The sequence below is a fragment of the Hermetia illucens genome, chromosome 2 (genome assembly GCF_905115235.1).
Source record: "Hermetia illucens chromosome 2, iHerIll2.2.curated.20191125, whole genome shotgun sequence".
Lineage (NCBI taxonomy): Eukaryota > Metazoa > Arthropoda > Insecta > Diptera > Stratiomyidae > Hermetia > Hermetia illucens.
In genome coordinates, this window is record NC_051850.1 from 30,988,128 (window position 1) to 31,011,322 (window position 23,195).

Sequence of the window (23,195 nt, forward strand, 5' to 3'; positions counted from 1 at the left end):
TCCCCGGATACTTAGCGAATTTGGTGGAAAACTACCTCTCAGAGAGGACTCTCTGGTACGGGACGGATGAGGGTCCCAAAGAGTACATTGTCACGGCCGGGGTACCATAGGGATCGGTACTTGGTCCCCTGTTGTGGAATATCATGTATAATGGGGTCCTTGCTCTTCCCGTCCCAGAGGAGACTACGATTGTCGGCTTTGCTGATGACCTAGCTGTCGTTGTTGCAGCAAAACACCCAGAAGATGTGGATGTTTACGCGACGAACAGTGAGAGCGGACGCGAAAACGGAAGCCATCTTAATAACGAACCGCAGAAAAAATAACACTCTGAAAGTGGAGGTCGGTGGACATACGGTCGTATCACAGCCGGCTATTAAATACCTGGGGGCAATCATTGACACGAAATTGAGTTTTAGGGTATGCATGCAAAAGGCAGCCAGTGCCACTACGGCACTTGCAAAAATGTTGCCAAATATTGGTGGACCGAAACATTGCCGGAGGTTGGTGCTAGCCGGAGTGGTGCGCTCCACCCTGCTCTACTCGTCGCCTGTGTGGGCAGAGGCGCTTGCAAACTCTTAGAGACGGAAGCAGGTGAACTCGGTTTACCGGCGGATAGCTTTGAGGGTTTGCAGAGCTTTTAGAACCACAGCAGTATTGGTGGTGGCAGGCATGATCCCGGTTGACATTCTGGCCAAAGAAATGAGTGTCCCGTACAATGCAAGACGTATGGAGGGGCATGTACAGCGTAGAAATGCGGCCAGGTCAGAGTCGCTTGATCTCTGGCAACGCAGATGGGACGAGTCTACGAAAGGTCGGTGGACGCACAGGCTTATTCTCAACATTAGGGTGTGGCTTGAGCGAAAACTTGGGGAGACTAACTACCACATTACCCAGTTCCTCACGGGACACGGTGGTTGCTACAGGCAGTATCTGCATCGCTTTGGGTTGGATGATTCTCCGAACTGTCCCAGATGCGATGGCATACCGGAGGATCCAGAGCATGTGATGTTTCACTACCCACGATTTGCGATGGAGAGAAGGAGTTTAAACCAGGTGCTGGGCAGGAGCGGGACCCCAGAGAGCTTGGTTACTGAGATGCTGGAGTCCGAGGAAAAGGAGAAGGATGAGTGCCTAGGGGCAAACCTACCCCGCGAAGTAATATCTTAATGGCGGTTCCGCGGGGCTGGGGCTGGAGAGACCGGGGGTGGTTTTTAGTGGGTGTGAATCCCACACGCGCCCGCTGTAGTTCCGGCGTTCGGGCGGCGGACGTGTCTTTCTAAGCTTTTCCACCTCCTTGTACGCACAAAAAAAAAAAAAGAACATGACACCTATTATGTCATTTGTGTCTACAGATTTACATATGTTATAACCGGAATAGTTCTTTATAGCCTGATTTGTCTTATCTGCAGTACTTACCGATTTGATAATCTCAATCGACAGAGGATTTATGACTCGAAGTCCTCCTCGCTGGGTGGAAAATGCATCTGAATTCGTGCATCTGAAGTTTCGTTCCATCTAGAAGCCCTTTAACTTTTATATTCCTTTATGTTCCTTCTCCGGAATTTTAGAGAGACGGAATTACTGACGCTCTCGATGTTCTAACAGTAATCCAACCGGAACAGCTGTCTTGCAGTCCGAATGGTCGAATTATACCTTTTCAGGCAGCCTTTGCGTGGGGTATTTGTGCCTGTAGCAGGTATTGAGGATCTCTGTGGTTACTTGTGTGTCTTTCCGGCGTTTCTCGCGGTTAAATTAGCTAAAATGATTGTTTCACGCAAACTCTTATTAAAATCAATTCAATGTCTGTCTGTTTGTCTGTGGCTGGAGCTATCATTACAAAATTTAGTGGGAGAATGTGGCCTATAAACGGCTGCACATGCATCATCACGTTTTGGGTTAAGGAGGGGAGCTCTCCAAATAAACAAAAGGGGGATGTAAAATTTGTTTTCATAGAATATAGTCATGTGGGGTATCAAATTAAAGGGCCCAATAAGTACTCTTCGAAAATTATGTTGTCTTTGATAATTGCCTCGTGAGTGGAGGCTTAACAATACACCCAAAGTCTACCCTGCTTGCCGTAAAAACCGACTGAAAGCGAGAGAAATTTGTTCGTGAGGGGTTGGGGAATCTTTAGGAGCTTGTATTCTTTTCCTTTTGACAAATTTAAGAGCTTTTATTCTTCGAAATAGGTTTCTGACATGCAACTATTTTCTTTCTGTACAAAACTCGTTCTTCTCACAATGACTGCCAACTATCTTTTTTCTTATTATTATTATTTTTCTATCTGACGTCTCTCGTCACCTACTCTGTTCTTCACTCTTGTAGCGAGGTCTGAACTGAGTGGAGAGCGCCGGTGACGTCATCTGTCCGCTGGTATTCGCGACCTTCGAAATAAATTTTGAACGCCGCGAATCCTGCCGCGCCACAAATCTACAAATTTTAAACTGCTACTAAAAACTTAACAAGCCCCAGAATGGGACCTCACGCGAAAGACCTTTATAATAAATAATAATAACGGCTACCGCAAAGTGCTATCTCTTTACCTGGGAGCCGGTTTCTAGCAGACTTCTCACTGCAAAATTCCGGTCCACGTTATGGAACATAACATTTTTACAATGCTATACTCCAAGAGAAAATCTCGATATACTGGAGAAGGTTGCTTTCTACGAAAAATTACATGCAGTTTAGGAGAGACTTCGTAAATCTGATATTGTAATCGGGATGGATGTATGCCAAGGTGGGGTATGACAACACTTTGCTCAGCCATGCAATGGGCAAGAACGCAACGTGATTGGTGACAGATTGTTATAGTACAGAGCCTTCAACAAGATCAGTTGGGATTCAACCAGACCTTAGTGAATTCGAAAATGTATACTGCATCGCAAGAGGAATTGCGTGTGATCGCAAATTTTTCGATGGTCCTGTGAAGGGCGTTAACGTCCGCCTCCTCTCATACAATATGATAAGCAGCTGAAGAAGTGGAAGGGACACTTCACTACGGTTTTTAGCCATATTACATTCGGTGAAATTTCGCTTCTTATGGATGAAATCTTTAGTCACTATAGCCCGCGGATACGGACCACTCCACCAAGCAGAAGAAAGTGATTGAGCCCGACGGTTATTTATTTTCTGCAGATCCTCTACTTCCATTCATATGGAAATTTCCAAGTCCAAGATCATTCTCAGAGAATGAAAGAAGAGTGAAGAAGGTGGTCATTAAGATTCCAAAACAGGGCATCTGTTTTGAGTGTGACAATCGGAGGTTTATCTGAGTACTCCCAGCCTTGTAAAGATAAATAATCCTGGTACGCATTAGATAACAACGCGAAAGTTCGATCGACTGACAGCAGGTTGTTTTCCGTTCTGAATCCCCCGGAATCGACTACACCAGCATCCTTCGAATCATTTTGGAATAATACGCGAGGTTTAAATCTTCGTTTTAAGTTACTTAATCTTCACTGAAGATGCTTTTGATAGTGTCCACAGGGAGTGTATCTGGAGTGCTCTGCGCAGTAAGGGCGCGTGGCGCGCAACAGTAGAGAAGAAGTGCGAACATCTCGGGAAGTCCTGAGGGAGTCACGACGCATTTTAGCGAACCGTGAACAAAGACGCGTAGGTGTGATTGACGGGCTATGCTCCACCAAAGTGTCAATAGCAACCATTGACAATTTGATGGTAGTTGTATGTAGTTAAGAGTTGTATTGACATGAAATTGGCTACACCGAGAGATCAAGAACAAATAACTCGGTAAACAGAAGGTGAAGGAACTGGTTTGAATGAGTTTAACATAAAGTAGCCCAATAAGGACTTTGGGAAGAGTAAAGAGAGAAAAATCTAGCCGCTTCAGATCTCTAGAACTAACTCGTAGCACTTACTGATGCAAGCAGGTCGCCCGACCTAGAACCGCAGATCTCTTTAGGGTCCTCGAAAAATTGTTTAGTTAGTGGCTGGAACTTGGCCCCAACTTGAGGTGAACAACGGAGGAGCAAATCCTCCTCGACTTGGCGCAGGTGGCGAACTTTCGCTAACTGAAGTTAGCAGCTGCTAAGTAATGCGAGTAGATTCCACCCTTCACAATCGCGGGACTGCCAAGAGCAGATAAGTCTTATTGGTTTTACGTGAGCACCTGCCGTGTCGGTATAACCACACGGTGCTATTCGGACACGGATTGGGAGAACACAATCAGAATCCCGATGTGGCTGACACAGCGGTGCTGGTTTATACGTAGCATTAGCTCAGCATTCATACCAATGAATGTGAAGTGTACGTAATACCTCTCATCAGCTTCGTTTGGTCACATTTTTTAGCTCACAAGCACACCTTTCCCAACGTGCTCTCCATGATTTCATTTATAAAGAAGGTAAACATCCCTTACACCAACATCACCAACTCGTCAGCCTACGCCAACAGCTTCACTCCCCGTACAATTTCGTCCATTATTACCAACCAGGGCACCGGAGAGAGAATACCACCCTAGGCCGTCCTTCTGCTTATAATTCAGATTAAGCGGCTACCTCCCAAATCAGATTGGATTACTCTGGTTCTTAGGATGAATACTATCCAATGGTTAAGACTGCTCTCTAATCGTATTCTGGTTAGAACCTCCTCGATGGCGTCAGTGCTAAGGTTGCTGAATGCTCCCTCTACATATTCCAGGAAGGCAGCTAGAGTATATTGCTTATAGTATAGCGAACGTCCAATCGTACTAATTACCTCGTGAAGACAATCACTGTGGATTTACCGCGGCGAGGTTAGATTTGGTAGAGAGTTTCCTTTCCTCTTTCGCTATGGGAATCAGATGCGCACGTCTCCCGAAATGCGGTACATGTCCGAATGAGAGCAGTTCCGATAAGCCTCTACATTATTACTGCTTTTGCAGCATGACTGGTAATATGCCTTATGGGCCTGGAACATATGGAGCGTTTAGGAGCCTTCATATGTCCCTTTGTGAGAATCTGCGAGACGCAGAATTTCAGATGCTTTTGATGTTCAAACAGTAATCTAATCATTTAACCTTTGATATATACCTCTTCAGGCAGTCCTTGTATAGCTGCCAGTATTTGCGCTTGGAACACATTCAGGATCCCTGTGGTTAGTCTTTTTGCTGTATTTTGCAGGAGATGAGACTGTGATAAAAGATGATTTCGAATACTTTATCCATAGGCTCGAACTTTAAATCAAGTTCATCTATTGTGCCAATATCACGATTGAGAACACCGGAGAGTGGTCTGGACAACTTGATCGAACTTCCTTCAGTCGAACCTCCTGGGGTCTTTGAAAGGGTAGGAAACCTCAAGAGTGAGATTCAGCCTGAAAAATATGCAGTTGTGATCTGGAAAGAATCTCAGATCAGATATTCTCCAGGTGTGATATCAAGCACCTCCTCCAAACGATTTCCCTTGGTGGGTTAATCCATTATTATGATATTATTGTGTTAAGGGAAAGTCGCACCGCGTCCTTGAAGAACTATTGTGCCCCTTTTACTGGTTATAGTGTACCTGTTGATCATAGTATCTCAAGCAGGCCAGTAACCGTTAGGAACTTTAGTATGTTCCCCACTTCCAGAAGTTTCAGCTTTGCATCTGGTATTAAGTGTTCTCCCAGATGTATCGACCTACTTTGCACAAGTGCCGGACACTGTCCCAGGACGTGCATAGAGGTTTCGTCCTCCTCCTCACAGAACCTGCAGGCAGTGTCCGTAGATATCCCTAGCTTCCCTAGGTGGTAGTTCAGCCGACAATGACCAGTGAGAATTCCCACTATGATTCGGAGGTTCTTTTTGGTGAGGTTTAAGCAATCCTTTGTACGCATGGGTTCGTATCCCCCAATAAGCACCCTGGACTGCTCCATCCCTGGTAGGCCCGCCCAATATAGTTCCCTCAACCGTTTCTCTTCGTTTCTTAGATTCATAGCCATGAAATCGTTTCCGATTCCACAGAAGGGTTCTGGCCCGTGTAAAGGCATCCCTGCACCCTTCTTGGCTAGCTCATCCGCTGCCTCATTGCCTTCCAGCCCAGCATGGCCTGGAACCCAAAGTATCCAGACCTTGTTGGACGAGCCGAGTGTATTCAGTCTCTCAAGGCATTCCCATACCAGTTTAGAGTTCACCTGGTTGGACCTAAGTGCCTTGATCGCTGCTTGGATATCGGTGAGAATAGCTACGTTCTGCTCCCTGTAGTTCCTTTGCAGATTAAAGGAGGCACATTTGTCTATGGCGTAAATTTCCGCCTGGAATATGCTAGTGTACCTGCCCATTGGCTCAAAGTACATTTTCCTTGGACCAATGACACCGGCACCCGCTCCCTCTGCTGTGAGGGATCCGTCAGTGTACCAAGTAATCAGTTGTTGGTTTAAGCCGTATGTCGCAGCCACGCTCTCCCAGTTTGCCTTGTTACTCCAACGTGTTTCAAACTTCTCATCGAAGTGAAACCTCGTTGTCATGTTGTCCCTCGGTATCAGTAATTCGGGATACCGCCTAGAAAGGATATCAATCTTCCTTCGATTTAGGCAGCTCCCCGCCTCACTCATGCTACCGGCCATCCTGAATATAGATCTCCTTGCCTGCATCTGTATGTGCAGATGGAGAGGGGTTAATCCCAGAAGGACCTCCAGGGATGCCGTTGGGCATGTCCTCATTGCCCCACTGATACACACGCAAGCCAGCCTTTGGAGCTTATGTAATTCCCTGGCTTGTGTGCTGAGTTGGGTTCTTTCTGCCCAGATTACCGCTCCATAGGTAGTCATTGGTCTTACTATTGCAGTATATATCCAAAGTAGTATCTTCGGGCTGCAACCCCATTTTTTTTCTGCTATGGATCTGCAAGTCATCAGAGCCCTCGTGGCTTTCCGACAAGTGTTTCCGACATGTGTCTTCCAGAGTAATTTTTGGTCTAGCGTGATTCCCAAATATTTGACCTCTGTTTCTCGTTTCACCTCCATATCATGTAATGTTATGGCTTTCAGGTGATCCACCTTACGCCTCCTAGTGAATGGTACTATGGTGGTTTTGGTTGGGTTGATCCGCAGTCCCACCTTCCTGCACCAGGCACTAGTAACCCTTAATCCAGTTTGGATTCTATCACATAGGGTATCTTCATATTTGCCCCTACAGATTAGAACAATGTCGTCCGCGTAGCCCTGGACTTGTATTCCAGTATTAGTTAACACGTCCAGGAGTTCATCCACTACCATACTCCACATCAGCGGCGATAGTACTCCGCCCTGTGGACAGCCTTGAGTGGTGTTCATGATAATAGAATTTGTACCTGTTTGTACCTCTATTTGTCTGCTTTCTAGCATTTTGCCCATCCAGAGTGCCAGGGTGTTTCCCACTCCTTTGCGGCTCAGGGCATCCTGTATCTCTGTGTGCGATGTGTTGTCGAATGCTCCTTCGATATCCAAAAACGCGCACAGTGCAATTTCTTTTGTTTCTATGGCGTCCCGTAGTACCTCTGTCAGCTGATACAGAGCAGTTTCAGTTGACCGTCCTGCCCGGTAAGCGTGTTGACAGTGATGTAGGGGATTACGCTTTAGAACGTTAGTTCTAATATAGTTGTCTATGACCTTCTCCACCGTTTTGAGTACGAACGATGTTAGGCAGATTGGTTTGAAAGATTTAGGGTAAAAAGGATCCTTTTTACCCGCCTTCGGAATAAAGACCACTTTTGCCCGTCTCCATGCCCTTGGTATGTAACCCAGTGCTATGCTCCCCCTTACCACCCTCAGAAGAGACTTTAAGATAATTCCTAGGCCTCTCTGGATAAGTGCTGGGAAAATGCCATCTGCTCCGGGAGATGTCATTGGTTGAAAGGTTCCCACTGCCCATCTTAGCCTAGCTTCTGAGCATACCTCTTTTGCTAGTTTCCAGCTCTCTTCCCTTCCCCTTTTATTCGTTGTTGGGGTGTCAGGCAGATTATTGTCGCCTGCCGCCGAGGGGTAGGACCCCGGGAAATGAGTTCTGAGAAGCAGGTGTACCCTGTCCTCCTTATTCTCGGTGAATGTACCATCTTCCTTTTTAAGCAGACAGAGGATATTCCCTCGTCTTTGGCTACCGCCTTGTACAGCCTGGTTGCTTCTGTGATCTGTTCAATCCCTTCACAGAATTCCCTAAAGCTGTTCCGTTTCGCTTCCCTGATGGCGTTGCTATACGCAGTCAGTGCATTTTTATACCTCCGCCAGTCCCCGGTTCGTTTTGCCCGGTTAAAGAGTTTTCGTACCTCCGTTCTCATTCTGGCTAAGTTCCTGTTCCACCATGGTACATCCCTTGATGACTTGACTGTCTTGGCCGGACAGCTGGCCTCATATGCGTCAATGACGATTGTGTTGAGGTCTTCCACCACCGTTTCTAATTCTAATTCGCTCCTGATGTCACCGCCCCCTTGAAGGTGAGCAATGTTGTTGCTCAGGTGCATTGTGTAGGATTCCCAATCCGTTCTCTTGGGATTCCTTATTATTCTTTTTGTTTCGGAGTTGCCCTCAATGTCGAATCTGATTATCCTGTGATCAGACATTGAGGATTCATCCATTGGCCATCTTTGTCTTTTATTTTTTTCACCAGGTGCTAAAGCGCAGTTCAAGTGCGGTCGATATATCTTCGTCGGTCCTTGTCAGACCATTTACCTTTAGTTCTCCCAAGAGCTCATTGGCGGCGTTGACTGGGTCCAAGTGGTGGTCAGGTTTTGCGTAGCGGAACACATTGACCTTTGAGTTCTTGATTCCAAACCGCATTCTGAAGCCCGCCTTTTAATAATAGGAAAGATTTGCGTCATCGTCATAAGGATCCTGGGGTATGGAAAGTACAGGGATTGGACGAGCTTGTTTCCAACCAGATGGAAGCAACAAGTCTCTTGGGAATCTTGTCGTATAGGATAACCTTGAGTTTCATGTATTGCTGATCTTAGTGACGCACGAACCGAGAAAGTCCCTGGAGAACTAGTCGACGTATGCTATTATGTAGTACCGACAACCACCTGGGAGGAGTCAAGGTAGAGGAGATACATCCCCCAACTCCCTCTTATCGCCAAGAGATGCCTGATGACCAACTCCGACAAACTTTCGGCCTGTCGAAATATTAACGGCTGCCTGCAGATGTTGCTCATCGTGGACGACCTTGAACGAGTTCCCCCGGGGTCATGGAAAATGGAAAAAATATTTTTCCGAAAAAAAAGAAAGGAAACTTCATGTTTTCAACATGAAGAAGATAAAATTATTCTGACAGGCTGATTTCATCTCTGGATTCTCCTTCGCAAGGCGTGGACATCAAGACCACTGGTTCATCTGCTTTTCAATAAGGTTTTCGACGCGCCGGTCTGGGAAGAAATTGAATCTCAAAACAGGGTCCGCCAAGGTTGTCCTGCCGCAGGATATTGAAGCCTTCAATCTATCATGATAGGTTTCTCAGATATCTGGACTATACTAATGATATCTGTTTGTTAGTCATGGCCCCTGGATTTGGGGAGAAGGGAGCAAATAGAAGATGAACAGCAATAATGTCGAGGTTTTCAGTCTAACAATTCATTCCGATTTGCAAAATATCAAGGGAGTCAAGAAGTTCGTATATATCGGAAGCGTTGTTTCTGTCGACATAATGCTATTACTATACAGCTTCAATCCTTTGTCAACATTTGTTTGCGTTGTGTCCTTAAGTTTTTAATCCCATCACACATCCCATCGAGTTCGCGGAGTATGTTAAAAATAAATATTGAGCTCCGCGAAGAGGATTTCAAAAATATCTGCCCATGCACTGCGTATACTACAAGAGGCGACACTGGAAATAATATGGGAATTGGCACAGCAGTCCATCAAATAATTATACAGTGGGAAGAGGGTACATGTTGAGGTTGAGGGTGCACAGCCGTGAAGCCCAACCCACACGGGATGGCTCTTTTTGAAAAAAGGTTCAGGTGAATTTCTCCGTTATGACTTCAAGAGGGCGTAAGTTGCAGTTATGGAAGGGGAACCAGGTCACACAGCAGTATTCAAGGATGTTTCTGACAAGGAGTTGAAAAGCATTAAATAACAAAGGATGAACCAGATATTTGGAAAGCTCCACTGAAGATGTCAACGAAGTGGAAGTAGAAACGAAGATTGTCATCGAAGGTTATATCTAAAGGTTGAAAGGAGGTCAGCTGTGAAAGTCTACCAAAAGAGTTGGAAAAGGATTTGGACGGGGGTTTGAGCAAATAGCATATCCAGTGGCATTTGCTGACATTCCGTGTCAGCTTGTTAACTGGGCACCATTGAACTAGAGCATTAAGTTTGGGCTGCAAGAAAGCATAGTCTAGCGTAAAGCAAACACAGGCAGGTGAGGATGGAGGGAGGGCACGAAAAGAAACTGTACAGGATCAGAATGATTGGTAGGCCGGGGGATAATAAAAAGGCGGCGGTATCAGCGGATGGCTCGCATATTGAGAAAGAGTGAAAACTTTATTGCTTATGACTTTGCATTCTAGTGGAATGCACTATTACAGAGGAACTAAGAAGTGGGTCGTCCCAGCAGTGCCCGAAAAGTATCTTATTGATGGCATTCTTTATGTCGGTTGGCTTAGTTTGTCAATAGGAAGTGCCGTGGACTAAAAAGGGTAGAAGTAAATTGCTCTTTATTCGGTCCTGTTCGACATCAAGTGCCCATATGTAAACTTAATAGGTAAGACCTCATTGTAGATGCTGGTCTTATCGGGGATGGGGCTGATTTTAGTGTCTCTCAATCCATTCAAATTTAATTGCTTGGATAGCGCTTCGAACACCAAAATTATTGGACTTCCTGAGCCTCTGTAACCCCTGCAAGTGAAATTGTAGAAAACTATTCTATTCAACAAACAGAGAATGACATTTGCTCTAAACAACTTTATTCAACAACAAACATTTCATCCGAATTTCCAGAAAAATAGTTGGAACTAAAGTCATCTGCAGGAGTCATCGTATTTCGTCAAATCTCAAAATTATTCTGTCTCCATCCTACGAAAATGTCAACTTTGTATGCACATCCAAGGATATTCCCAGAAGGCTTTTCAGTAACAATGTTCACACACTCACATCGATGTATCCCATGTCTCAATGAAAGAAAAAACAATGGAGGCGAAATGCATGAATAACAAGGAAAAACTCGTGAAAATAATTGTTTTGTTTTTCTTGTTAGGTGCATACATGGATATCAAAAAAACGTCCTTTGTCATCGGAGCTGAGTGGACAATATAAAACAGTTGAAAAAAGCGAAAATAGGAGTTGAACTATTAATTCCGAGCACAGGGTTTAGTTTTTCAGCGTTTTCCTTTGAACACTATGTATTATCCTGCATCATACATGTTTGTGTTTGCGTTGAATGACATTTGTTTTGTAGAAAAGTAGCCCTTTGAAATGGTACATGGAAATGGTGAAAAGCGCCTAGACGGGCATGAATGTCTGATGATGTTTGTGAGTGAATAAAGTCCAGACCATATCAAAGGTTGGAAAAAATTTGGATTTCAGCTTGAAATGCTTTTTTTCGGAGGGAAAAGATAAATATAAAATATCGCTAACTTTTCCAGGAGATGGCATGCAGGCTTTTATGCAGCATAAAGGAAAATATTAAAACTCCACTTAACGTCATTCACCATGATTCCTAGAATTATTGGCTATTGTTGGTTCATGATGTTTTCAATTGTGAAGAATCGATGGTTATAGGGTACTAAGTGCACTAAGTGACGTACGCGGTCACGGTAAGTGACGGTGGACTAAAAAGGGTCACTTAATCCATACAAGTGAGGGTGATTCAGCTCGGAAAGTCTATAAGAACAAAATGTATGATAGAAAAAGAAAACGAGGCTGAACTTGCATGAGATGGAGCGATGAGGTAGACCATGACGCCAGACAGCTTTTGGGGATGTCGAATTGGTAGCCTCGGCGCAAATATCTGGAGCTCCTTATTAAGGCAGGCGTAGGTACATAAATGGGGCTCTGGAACAATCTAAATGAACAGCCATATTTGAGGCAATGAATACGGATTAATTAAATATCGGAGCTCCATAGTAGAGAAATACTATGAATGTGGACATATGATCCCACAACTTTGTTGAGTAGATGCTTGGCCAGAAAGAAAGTTGCATCGCTTTAGCACCATAATAGTAAGCTTTGGGAACTGGATACCTCTGGTAATAAACTGTTGGGCAACAGGATATCCTGCACCCAAGCTATGTAGATAGCTATTTAGATAATATGTTTGCTAATACATCTTAAAAGGAGCCTAGTGTGTCCACCACGTATATGCGTCATCGTTGGATTCTCGATGAGCCTAAATACTATCTCTGCTCTTCTGCGCCATGTGTTCCCAGGGCGACGTACTCGTTGGTCATTCTGTGATAGTGGATTCATATATCATAGCTCCTAATGAGTTGCCGCCCCTTTCTTAACGTGTGACCTATCTTTCTAATCAATACATCTAGCTGGAGCTGCCCTGATAGTCGACGAAGCTTTCCTTCCAGATTGTGTTGGTGAAAGGTTCCTCGATTACACGTGTTAACAAAGTCTTAGAGTCGCTGAGCAACAGTGGTTGCTACTTTTCATGTACTACTCCCATATAGTACCACAGATAGAACTTGACGTTTATGTTGAGGTATCTGCATTTCAGATTTTGGACAAAACATTGAAGGCTATTAATGCGTCGGGTAACATCGACTTTAATGCCACTGCCAGCAGTGAGAAGGCGACCAGGATAAATAATTGTCCATTAAAGCCCTTAATGTCCTCCGAACAAGACAGAACAGGGAAAGAATCGTTTCGGCGATAGAATACAATCCTGCCCAACTCCGCTTTGGACTTCAAATTCCTCCTTTTCTTCGCAATAACAGAAGACTGATAAACACGTCTACAGTTATTGCAGTAAAGACGGGCACTCTTCTTCGGAATTACTTCGATAACAATTTTTTAGTAGCTGCGAAAAGATTGTCTTTCGAGGTCATGGTAGTTAGGTAGACGCGTTGATGAGAAGAATCCTCCGAAGAATTTGTGGCCCTCTACCTGAGGACGGACGATTCCGTAGCCTACATAACGACGAAATTTAAATATAATTAAAATTTATAAGCGATACCACGACCGTCTCGTTGTGGACAAAACCCTGCTCAACAGGTTACGGTGGGCGGGTCACCTAATCCGTATGAGTGGGGACGCTCCAGCCCGAAGAGCCATATGTATGATAGGAAAAGAAGACGCGATAGACCCTGGCTCAAATGGAGTGATGACGTAGGTCAGGACACCAGACAACTTTTAGGGATATCGAATTGGTGGACCCCGGCGCAAAAGCAGGGTGTCTGGAGTTGGAGGATGATTGGAAATCAGATTTTGTTCCTTTTTTTGGAAGGATGAGCATCGAACCGTATAAGGCTTCATCCTGCTGACTTGTTGGTGAAACCTCCGGGTTTGGTGCAGTTGCTCTCTGTACTTTTAGGGTTTACAGTCCTGTTGGTTCCCCCAGGCTTTCTTTTTCTCTCCGTAAAATCGCTTCTTCACACAACGAAGTTTGCGATAGGTTTCTGGACATGCCTGTGTTCTTTGATAGTGTAGCATTGCCCAACATGTAGCAGGTGGTTATACGGATCATTGGTCAATGGTTCATCCCCAAAAGCGTCAGTTAGCTGCGATTATTGCGGCATTTATGGCCCCCTGTATTACGGAGGACTCTGTTATGGCTATTCACTCTTGCCTGATTCTAGGCGGTGTTATTATTTGAGCGGGAAGCACCACGCAACGAGGTAGTAATCTTTTAGTAAGTCTTGTACTAGCCCCCTGTTAGTTCTGCCATTTATGAAGGCTGAGGATCAATCAAGATGTGGTCAATTTGGTTGAAAGTGGTTCCGTCTGTATTATAACAGCCAACGTACCGCCTGAATATGAGCTCCGTCTCTATTTGGCTGCTAAGATCTAAAACATCGCTCGGGTGATTCGGCGTCAGCGATTCTTTCTCATCGAAGACTCCCGCTATGCGCTTCCCACTGGGGGTAGCGATCGTGGGGGCTTGTGCCCGTGTGGGAGGGGATCTATGAAGAATCGAGCTCCATCTGAACGGGTCCGTCAATGGAGCTAGTTCCAGTCCCTCCCGTACGCTTGTAACATTAGATGCCACAGTAGCCAAGGTTCCCACTACTGAGGCACTACGGTCGTTGGATATCGACGGCCAGGAGTCCGCTTGCCCACTCCGAAAACAGCCGGTACTGGGTTTCCGAAGCCCTGCACCCTAACTTCATTCTCCTCCTGCTCCTCCATGTTTGGTTTTATTTCTGGGTATCCTTCCCATAGACAATTTTTATTCACGGTGGGCGTTTACTTCCCACCTACTCGGCCTGCGCATAAGCATGTCCATACACGGCTTCCCTCCAAATACCTTCCCTACCTTTGGAGGTAACCATGGGACACTGTAGCATTGGGGCTCTGCTGTAGGGTTGACTGCTTTCCCATTACTCGTGAGAAGAAATTGGGGATAACAACAGGCAGAATACTGAAGAAGTGCCTGAAGCGAACCCAGCCGAGTACATCAGTCGTTATAACTTCGCCTGCAAGATTCTCCATCAAAACCTTGCGTGGAATTATAACTTAGTGGCAACCTATTATAAGTATACTCCGCACAGGATCTTGGAAAATGATCGGGCGGAACTATCGTCGTTGGATCACACTATTGCCGCCGACACAGTATCTAGTTCAGCCTTCCAAGGGAGAACGAGCGTGTTTCATAATCGATGTAGTCGTACCGTTGGAACGGGACACTGTTGACACTGTTGTTTTCAGTTAACATCAATATGTTTCTGAAGTTTATAAAAACCGCGTCATTGCTTGAAGTGTTTGCGAAAATCAGGATGTAGCAATATATTTTCGAATGGTCGCACACACTTTCCGTTGAAACGCATCATCGCTGTGGTGCGCCTTTGGATGTTGCCTTCAGCCCATCGTTAGGTTGGTCGCCCCTCGGTCCGATTGGGCGGGAAGCGGGTTCGTAGGCTCTTTTAACTATATATATATATACATAAATCAACTTCAACCATGCGAAGCGGCGCAGGATCTATTCTCGTAGACCATCCGTGAGAAAAACATCAATGTGGCCATAATTAGTGAGCCATATCAAAACCAAGTTGGCTGCATTTGGGTCATAGACCAAACGGGCCAAGCAGCACTATGGGCTTGTGGAGAACAGGCTTCCGAGGAAATAATGGAGGACTCGGATGAGGGCTTCATCAGAGCGAAGGTGAGAGGCGTCCACATTTACAGCTGCTATGCTCCACCCAGCGCTACATTCGCCGAGTATGAGCAGATGCTTGCCGCTCTGGTTTTGGATGCGACTGTGATACGTGAGCTCTTGAATGGGGTAGCCGGACAACTAATGTGAGGGGACGTGTTCTCTTTGAAGCATTCGCGGAGCTAGACGTGGTACTGGCGAATGTTGGGGCCTCGTACACGCTCCGGGGAAGGGGTTTACGGTCTCTAGTGGACCTGACATACGTGAGTGCCACTTTAGCCAGTAGAGTTCCTTGGCATGACAGTAAGGACCACACTCACAACGATCATTAATCTGCATGGAAATAAAGAGCGAATCGAGCTCAAAAAAGAATTCTCGCAGAATGCCAAGTAGTATGTTCGGCTGTACAGCAAAAACTTCTGATGGGGACACGTTTTCCGCGGCGCTCAAACCGGACATATTCTGCAATTCTGCAATGGTACGGTTCGACAGAAAGCCATGAGGCATAATACCTCCAGTAACTGTTCAGGAGCTGCGGGAAATATGTGGTAGACCCCAGGTTTCGATGGCATCTCTAATCGAGCTATGAAACTGGCAGTGCAGACTAGGCCCGACTTTTTCGCCAACACTTTTGGGGCGTGCCTAAAAGAAGGAGTATTCCCTGTCTAGTGGAAAAGTAAAAGTTGGTGTTGTTTCAGAAACTTGGCAAGCTACCTGGAAACCCAGCATCATATCGTTCTATCTGCCCGCTGGATACAATGGGGAAGATGATGGAGAGAGTTATCTATAGCAAACTCCTACCTATCGTCGAAGCCAGCAATAGTTTCTCGGAACGCCAGTTTGGTTTCCGACGTGCCCACTCTACGGTGGACGCAACTAGCATGGTAGTAAACCTGTCAAAAGGCGCACTGATTTCCGACGGCTGCTGGATCTCAAAAACACAATCAATTCGGCCAAGTGGAATAGAATTAAAGCGGCGTTAGCTGACATATGATGGATGAGCTGACACATGATGGATGAGCTGACACATGATGGATGAGCGCCCCGGATAGTGCATTGCTACAGTCGGGGTACCACAGGGATCGGTACTTGGTCCCCTGTTGTGGAATATCAAGTATAGTGGGGTGCTTGCTCTTCCCAAACCCAGTGGGAACTGGGTTGGTGGCTTTCTTGATGACCTAGCTGTGGCTGTTACAGCAAAACACCCAGAAGATGTGCGCGACGGAAACAGTGAGAGTGGTAAAACCCTGGCTTACCTTGACGGATGCAAAAACGGAGGCCGTCTTATCAACCGCAAGAAAAATAACACTGTGAAAGTGAAAGTCGGTCGATATATGGTCGTATGAGAGCCAACTATCAAATACCTGGGGATGATAATTGACACCGAATTGAGTACCTAGAATATGCATGTCAAAAGAAAGCCAGCGCCACCGCGGTACTTGCAAAAATGCCGAATATTGGTGGACCGAAACACTGTCGCCGATTGCTTTGAGATGGAGTAATGCGTTCCATTCTGCGTTACCCGTCACCTATGTGAGCTGAGGTACTTGCAAACGTAGAAACGGAAGCAGCTGAACTCGGTTTACCGGCTGATTACTTTGAGGGTTTGCAGTGGATTTAGAACCACAGCAGATGAGGCAGTATTGGTGGTAGCAGGCATGATCCCTGTCGACATTCTTGGCTAAAGAAATGAGTGTGTAGTAACATGCAAAATGTATGGAGGGCTACACAGAGCATAGAAATGCGGCAAGGTCAGAGTCGCATGATCTCTGACAACGAAGATGTGACGAGTCTACGAAGTGTTGGTGGACGCACAGGCTCATTCCTAACATTAGGATGTGACTTGAGCGGAAACATGGGAACACCAACTACCATATTACCCAGTTCCTCACTGGACACGGTGGTTACCACAGGCAGTATCCGCACTGTTTTGTGTTGCATGAATCTCCGAATTGTCCTAGATGCGGTGGGATACTGAAGGACCCAGAGCATGTGATGTTTCATTGCCCAAGATTTGCAACGGAGGGGAGGAGCCTACACCAAGTATTAGGCAGGAGCGTGAGCCCGGAGAACTTAATTGCAGAGATGCTGAGGTCCAAGGAGAACTGGCTTACGGTTGCTCCGCAATCGTGAAAATACAGTAGGAGTTGCTGAAGGAGCAAAGAAGTAGAAAAGCCGAAAGGAGGAAGGACGAGTCGCTAAGGGTAGACCTACCCCGCGAAGAAATACCTAAATGGTAGTCCTGGGGGCTGGGGGTGGTTTTTAATGGGTGTGAATTCCACATGCGCTTGCTGTAGCTTCAACGTTTATGCGGCGGTTTTTAGGCGAAGAAAACTTGTCTTCATTCTTCTCCGTCTACAGTTTTCCATTAAGGAAGAACTCTTAGCGACCACCATAAAGGTGGAGATAAGGTATGGTAGTAGAGCTGTTTTTGTTGGTTCAGCTGGCGTTTCTCAGGTTTTATGCTTCATCATGGGTATTGAAAAGAGCACGTACGTAACTTTAGAATTATTTCCTTTGCTCATGTCTCAAAAAATAATAGTTCCAAACTACGTTAGTATCTCTTGGAACCTTGTGCATTTCTCATTCTAGAAGGAATTTATCTAAGGTAACTTGTGCCATAGATAGAATTTTGGCGGATCCTGGATATTTTATTGGAAGAAACTTTGATATATGATTGTTCGCCCTAACCGTTTAGAGTACAACAGGGGTCGAATTTTTTCCTGATAATGATAATGAACTCTCGTTCTTTTCTTTCCTATGCCCTCTATCCATTCTTGATACTATAGAAAAGATTGAAATTTACCTCATAAAATTGTTTTATTTTCTCGAACAAAATATTTTGATTGGGGTATGTGGTTAAGAAAATAGGAAACAATATAGCGCACCTCGTGATATTGGATTTCTAAACACCACAAGAATATATTTTCGGCAACAAAACACAGATTAGAAGCTGTTTGTGATAGGAAAGGTGTATCAAGGTCAACACAAAAAATAAGCATACGTTCCTTGATAACGATGGGAATGCTACAGTGTCTTCCTATTTCTGGACAAAAAATAATTAATTGTGTTACTTTCTGTGCACACCTTATCTCGGGTCTCTCCGTCCAACCATGAAAATATGCAATCGTCTTTTCGATGATCACTAATTGTCCGGTGATTTAGAAAGAAATGAAGTAACTTTTAATAACGACATGCATGCGCAAATAAAACCAATAATTTTTTGTTGACTAACCCTCTAGGGGTCAAATAATGGAGCCAGGGGAGCTAATCAAAACAGTGGATTTTTTTTTACTCTCTTGAAATTGCTGGTGATAGTTCAGTGGAATAGGCCTATAAAAGGCTAAACCTGCCAGTACAGCGGCATCAGTGGGAACCCGTCCTAGTGGAGGAAGGATGAAGTCACTTGTGGTGTTAGCCTTTTGCTTGGCTTCGGCTGCAGCAGTGTTGGACTCTGTTTGGGACCAGCTACATGGATATGGGGTAGGAGGTGGTGAGTATAAGTTAAATCCATTGGAACCGTTGGAGATTGAAATTTGGAAATCCTTAGCTCGCACTGGATGGACCGGAGGTCGTTTGATGGGCGATACCGGGTTGGACGATGATGTTCATTTTAGCAAATATAGAAATCTATGTAAGCCTCCTTATGCTCCTTTTTTTTTCTGGAAGATTTTATGTCCCAAGTAATTCACAGATGACGTTGGAACCGTCGACACCGTTGATAAACTCGGTTGGGGTCTTCATACAGGTTACCCTGGCATTGGTAAAGTGGGACTTAAAACTGTTGATGATGTTCGCACCGTTGACAACATGGACAAAAAATATGTAAAATACGACGACGATGTAAAACTGAAGATCCTTGGGGACAAGCACTTGCTACTGAAACAGAAGTTCATTCTCGATGTTCTTATGGATGTGCACAAGCCTCTGCACGTAGATGACGTAACTCACAATGTTCACATTGTCGAGGAAGAAATTTATTATAAGGTAAATGAAAAACTCCTTGCAATCATCACAAATTATAATCCTCTTCAAATTTTCAGAATTTCGACAAAGTCATCGACTTCTTCCGATTGTTGAAGAACAAAAATGTCATCCTTCCACGAGGCACTGTATTCACAGTCACCAACAAATTACATCGGAATCAAATGAAACTTCTCTTCCATCTATTCTACTATTCAAAGGACTTTATTGTCTTCCAAAAGAATGTCCTTTGGGCGCGCCAGTTCATCAACGAAGAATTGTTCGTTCATGCCTTAATTGCCGCTGTCCTCCACCGCGACGATATGGTTGGAGTGAAAGTACCTGCACTTTACGAAATTCTCCCATACAAGTTCCATACGAGCATGACAATTGACAAGGCATTGAAACTCAAGGATATCACCGTTGTTGACAAGAAAGATCTAGTCATTTTCAACAAATACACTAAGGACTACATGACAATGAATGATGAAGGCAAATTGGCATATCTAATGGAAGACATCGGTTGGAATTTGTACCACTACTTCATGTATATGGACTTCGCATCTTGGATTGGAGGAAAGGATTTCAACCTGTTCAAGGAACGTCGTGGCGAGAAATATTTGTACTTCATTCAACAGATTCTGGCTCGTTACAATTTGGAACGTCTGTCCAACGGTTTGGGTCACATCAAGGACATTTCGTTATGGGATTACATCAAGACTGGATACAATCCGATGATGGTTTACAAGAACGGACTCCCAGTCACAGTGAGAAAGAACTACTATGACATCCGTGAGACTGGTGATTACTTCCTGATGAAACGAGTTGATGACTATGCACGCAGGATTCGAGATGCCATTGACCAAGGATACTCCATAACTATTGACGGTGGAAAGGTTGACTTGAAACGTTCTGATGCCATTGATATTCTAGGAAACATGATCCAATGGAATATCGACTCCGTCAACAAACGATACTATGGCTCTTTAATTATAGACTTCGTCAAACTTTTGGGTGGGGGATACGTCAAAAATGTCGACGATTTCAAGCTCACTCCAAGCGTAGTCGATCACTACGAAACTGCCCTTCGCGATCCTGTCATATACCAACTATACAAAAAGATCATGAAGATGGTCTATATGTTCAAGGACTACCTACCGACGTACACAAAGACCGATCTTCTCTTCGATGCAGTTCATGTCGACAACATTCGTACAACAAAACTAATCACCTACTTCGACCTATTCGATGTTGATTTGCGTACGATGATAAACCTGGATAGCTTGAAAACGAAGGATGTCCACTTGGGTGATGACCGCGTAGGAAAAATGGATAAACTCGTAGTAGCCAGGCATATGCGACTCAATCATAAACCATTCACGATTAACATTGACCTCACTGTAGATCGTCCAGAAAAGGTTGTGATCAGAACATTCCTAGGACCTAAATTTGACGCAGACGGCAAAATCTTAAAAATTAAGTACAACCGTGACAACTTTGTCGAACTCGACAAGTTCACATACGACCTGACCACTGTCGGTAAGGTCACAATCAAGAGAGACTCGCGAGACTTCGTTTACACCGTCAAGGACCGCACATCCATCATGGACATCTACAAATTAGTCCTGTTGAATGGCGATGTCAATAAGTTGGTTGATATGCATGTTGATGAGGCTAACTGCGGATTCCCAGACCGTTTGGTACTTCCTAAGGGCTGGGTGGGAGGTATGCCAATGCAACTCTTCGTTATTGTCACCAAAGCCAAGGATGTTGTTAAACGCGACTTCGACCATACTATCATCTGCGGAAAACGAACTCTTATCAATGAGGTTGATGATTTCTCTCTAGGATTCCCATTCGATCGTCGCATTGATGAGACCGAATTCTACACAAAGAACATGCTTTTCAAGGATGTACTGATCTTCCACGATGATGACACAAACCTCGTGCTGAATGCGTTAGATGTTGGCGGAACAGTGAAGGATGTTGGCGTCTTGCCTAGAACAGTGGGCGTTTGGGATACACACGATACTTTTGCGGATACCCGCAATACTCTGACGGACACCACGAATATTATGGACATGATGCGAATGAAAATGACAATGGTTTAGATGGTTTAATCGATTTTAGTTTTAGGGCTCTTAATTTGTTCCTTTTAATTAATACAGTTTTCCGAGCATTCCAATTTGATTGGTTTAATTTGACCTCCCTGGCCATGCAGAGTGTTCTATGAAAATACCGATTCCACTATGGCTTATTAGGTAGATAGGTGTTCCACTAAAGATCGTTGCGAAACTTTTTGGAAACGTAGGGGAAACAGATACAATCATTATAGTCTAATAAGTGTCCCATGGGTAGTTAGAATTAATTCCAAAGTGACTCTTTGTTCTCTTCCTTATTTTCAAAAGAGACAAGGAAAGGCGATAAAAATTTGAGGCCCAGTAACCCGTATCTTCCGAATCCAGATCAAGACATGACAGTCTAAGGGGTTAAAATCTTAGCCTGTCATACACAGACCGAAATCTGTGTATAGGATGAGAGTAAGCCTCTAATAATATCGATGATCCCCAGAATCATCGCTTTTTCTAACTTCTGCTGAAACTGACAACTTCTGCAAGTATTCTCAGACAGGATACTGTTTGGGAGATTCGAGTACAGCTGAAGGAGGATTTCAGCAGAGGTTTCCTGAGAAAACCTTGTCAAAAGTGATATAGTGATCCTGATGGGTAACGTGAATGCCAAGGTGGGCCCTAATATCACCTCGTGGAACGTGTGATAGCGAAAATAAAATCAAATCGTTGTCAGCACCTCTGGAGATGCGAGCGTGTTTTTCGTACTAAAAGCTCAAGCAACCTCACCCCGTATAATATCCAAGATCGTAGAACGTGTCGAAGATAGCCATTTTAAGAAGATCAACGGGAGGTTACCACTTGCCACGAAATTTCAAAAGTCCAACTTCAGAGCAAATCCATAGACATCACTCTTTAAGACGTAATTGGCACGGTTGTGTGGTCGTTACGCATTACAAGAAAAATACCTTAACTGTCTTTTAGGATATATAGAGGAAACATTCAACAAGGCTGGGTTAAAGAGTTTTAGGTGGTCGTAAGCCTATCATGGTTCTATGAGGGACGTAGACGGTTAGCTTCTAATCTACTGTGATGGCCAGTTGAAGAACTGGAGGAAACATGTCATTCCGATCTCTCTCAATCGTATAACATAAGTGTTATTTTTATGGATGAGCAACCGAACAGTAACGGATAAGGACTGCTCCTTTAATCAGAGGCCTATATAATATAATTCAGAAATGATCAAATGTTTGGGTTAACGGCCAAAACTTGCCCGAAGTGAAATTTTGATTGGAAATTGAGGAAGTCCTGAATTCATATCTGCTTAACGACGATCCCTACCCTACCCTACAACTCGCATTGCCGAAGCTGCGGAGAAGGAAGGGAAACCCTCATGCACTTTCTCTGCGATTGCCCGGCTCTGGCTCGAGTCAGGCTGCGGACACTGGGTAAACCATTCTTTGGGGACCTCAGCGAAATTTCTAGCTGCAGGGTCGGAGAGCTGCTTTCCTTCGTGAATGCTACGGGCTGGCTCTGAAGATCCGAGCCAGCTGGACTCCGCTTCCCTGTTCCTATAACAACAGTCACGGTCTTAGGAGTTTGTGGCATCAAAACGGCGCACCAAAGCGCTAATTGGGCTAATCGGAGCGGCCACTGATACCTACCTACCCCATATCTGCTTAACGACGATCCCGACCGATTAGCAAGCAACCTCGCCCCGCTTTTATGACCCGTAGACTCTTTTTGGGCTAAAAACCCAGGTTTTACATAAAGGACAATTGATAGCAGCGTTGAATAGCTTGTCACTGCTCTTATTGCAAAAAATTGGGGGAATCGCTGTAAGAATAATCGGCGAGTTGATAGTAAGAGACGTTGCGGTGATCAAATTTTGTGACAGGTGTGTCACTCTGGCGACTTGGGCTGATTATGCTGTGGTCGCTGGAAGCCTTACTCGGACGGCGAAG

At 44.8% G+C, this 23,195-nt stretch overlaps 1 protein-coding gene across 1 annotated transcript; it reads left to right on the forward strand.

The window, feature by feature from the left end:
• Positions 1-18,544: 18,544 nt before the first annotated feature.
• On the forward strand, positions 18,545-21,347 carry LOC119647825 (hexamerin-1.1-like). Its single transcript, XM_038049063.1, has 4 exons — positions 18,545-18,692; positions 18,750-18,833; positions 18,894-19,186; positions 19,243-21,347. The coding sequence occupies exons 1-4, from the start codon at positions 18,596-18,598 to the stop codon at positions 21,271-21,273; spliced, it is 2,505 nt and encodes an 834-aa protein (XP_037904991.1). The 5' UTR covers positions 18,545-18,595; the 3' UTR covers positions 21,274-21,347.
• Positions 21,348-23,195: the final 1,848 nt, after the last annotated feature.

Coding starts and splice junctions, on each gene's coding strand:
- LOC119647825 (XM_038049063.1), top strand. CDS start 18,596: ATGAAGTCACTTGTGGTGTTAGCCTTTTGCTTGGCTTCGGCTGCAGCA. Junction 18,693..18,749: donor TGGATATGGGGTAGGAGGTG/GTGAGTATAAGT, acceptor GGAAATCCTTAG/CTCGCACTGGATGGACCGGA. Junction 19,187..19,242: donor AGGAAGAAATTTATTATAAG/GTAAATGAAAAA, acceptor TCAAATTTTCAG/AATTTCGACAAAGTCATCGA.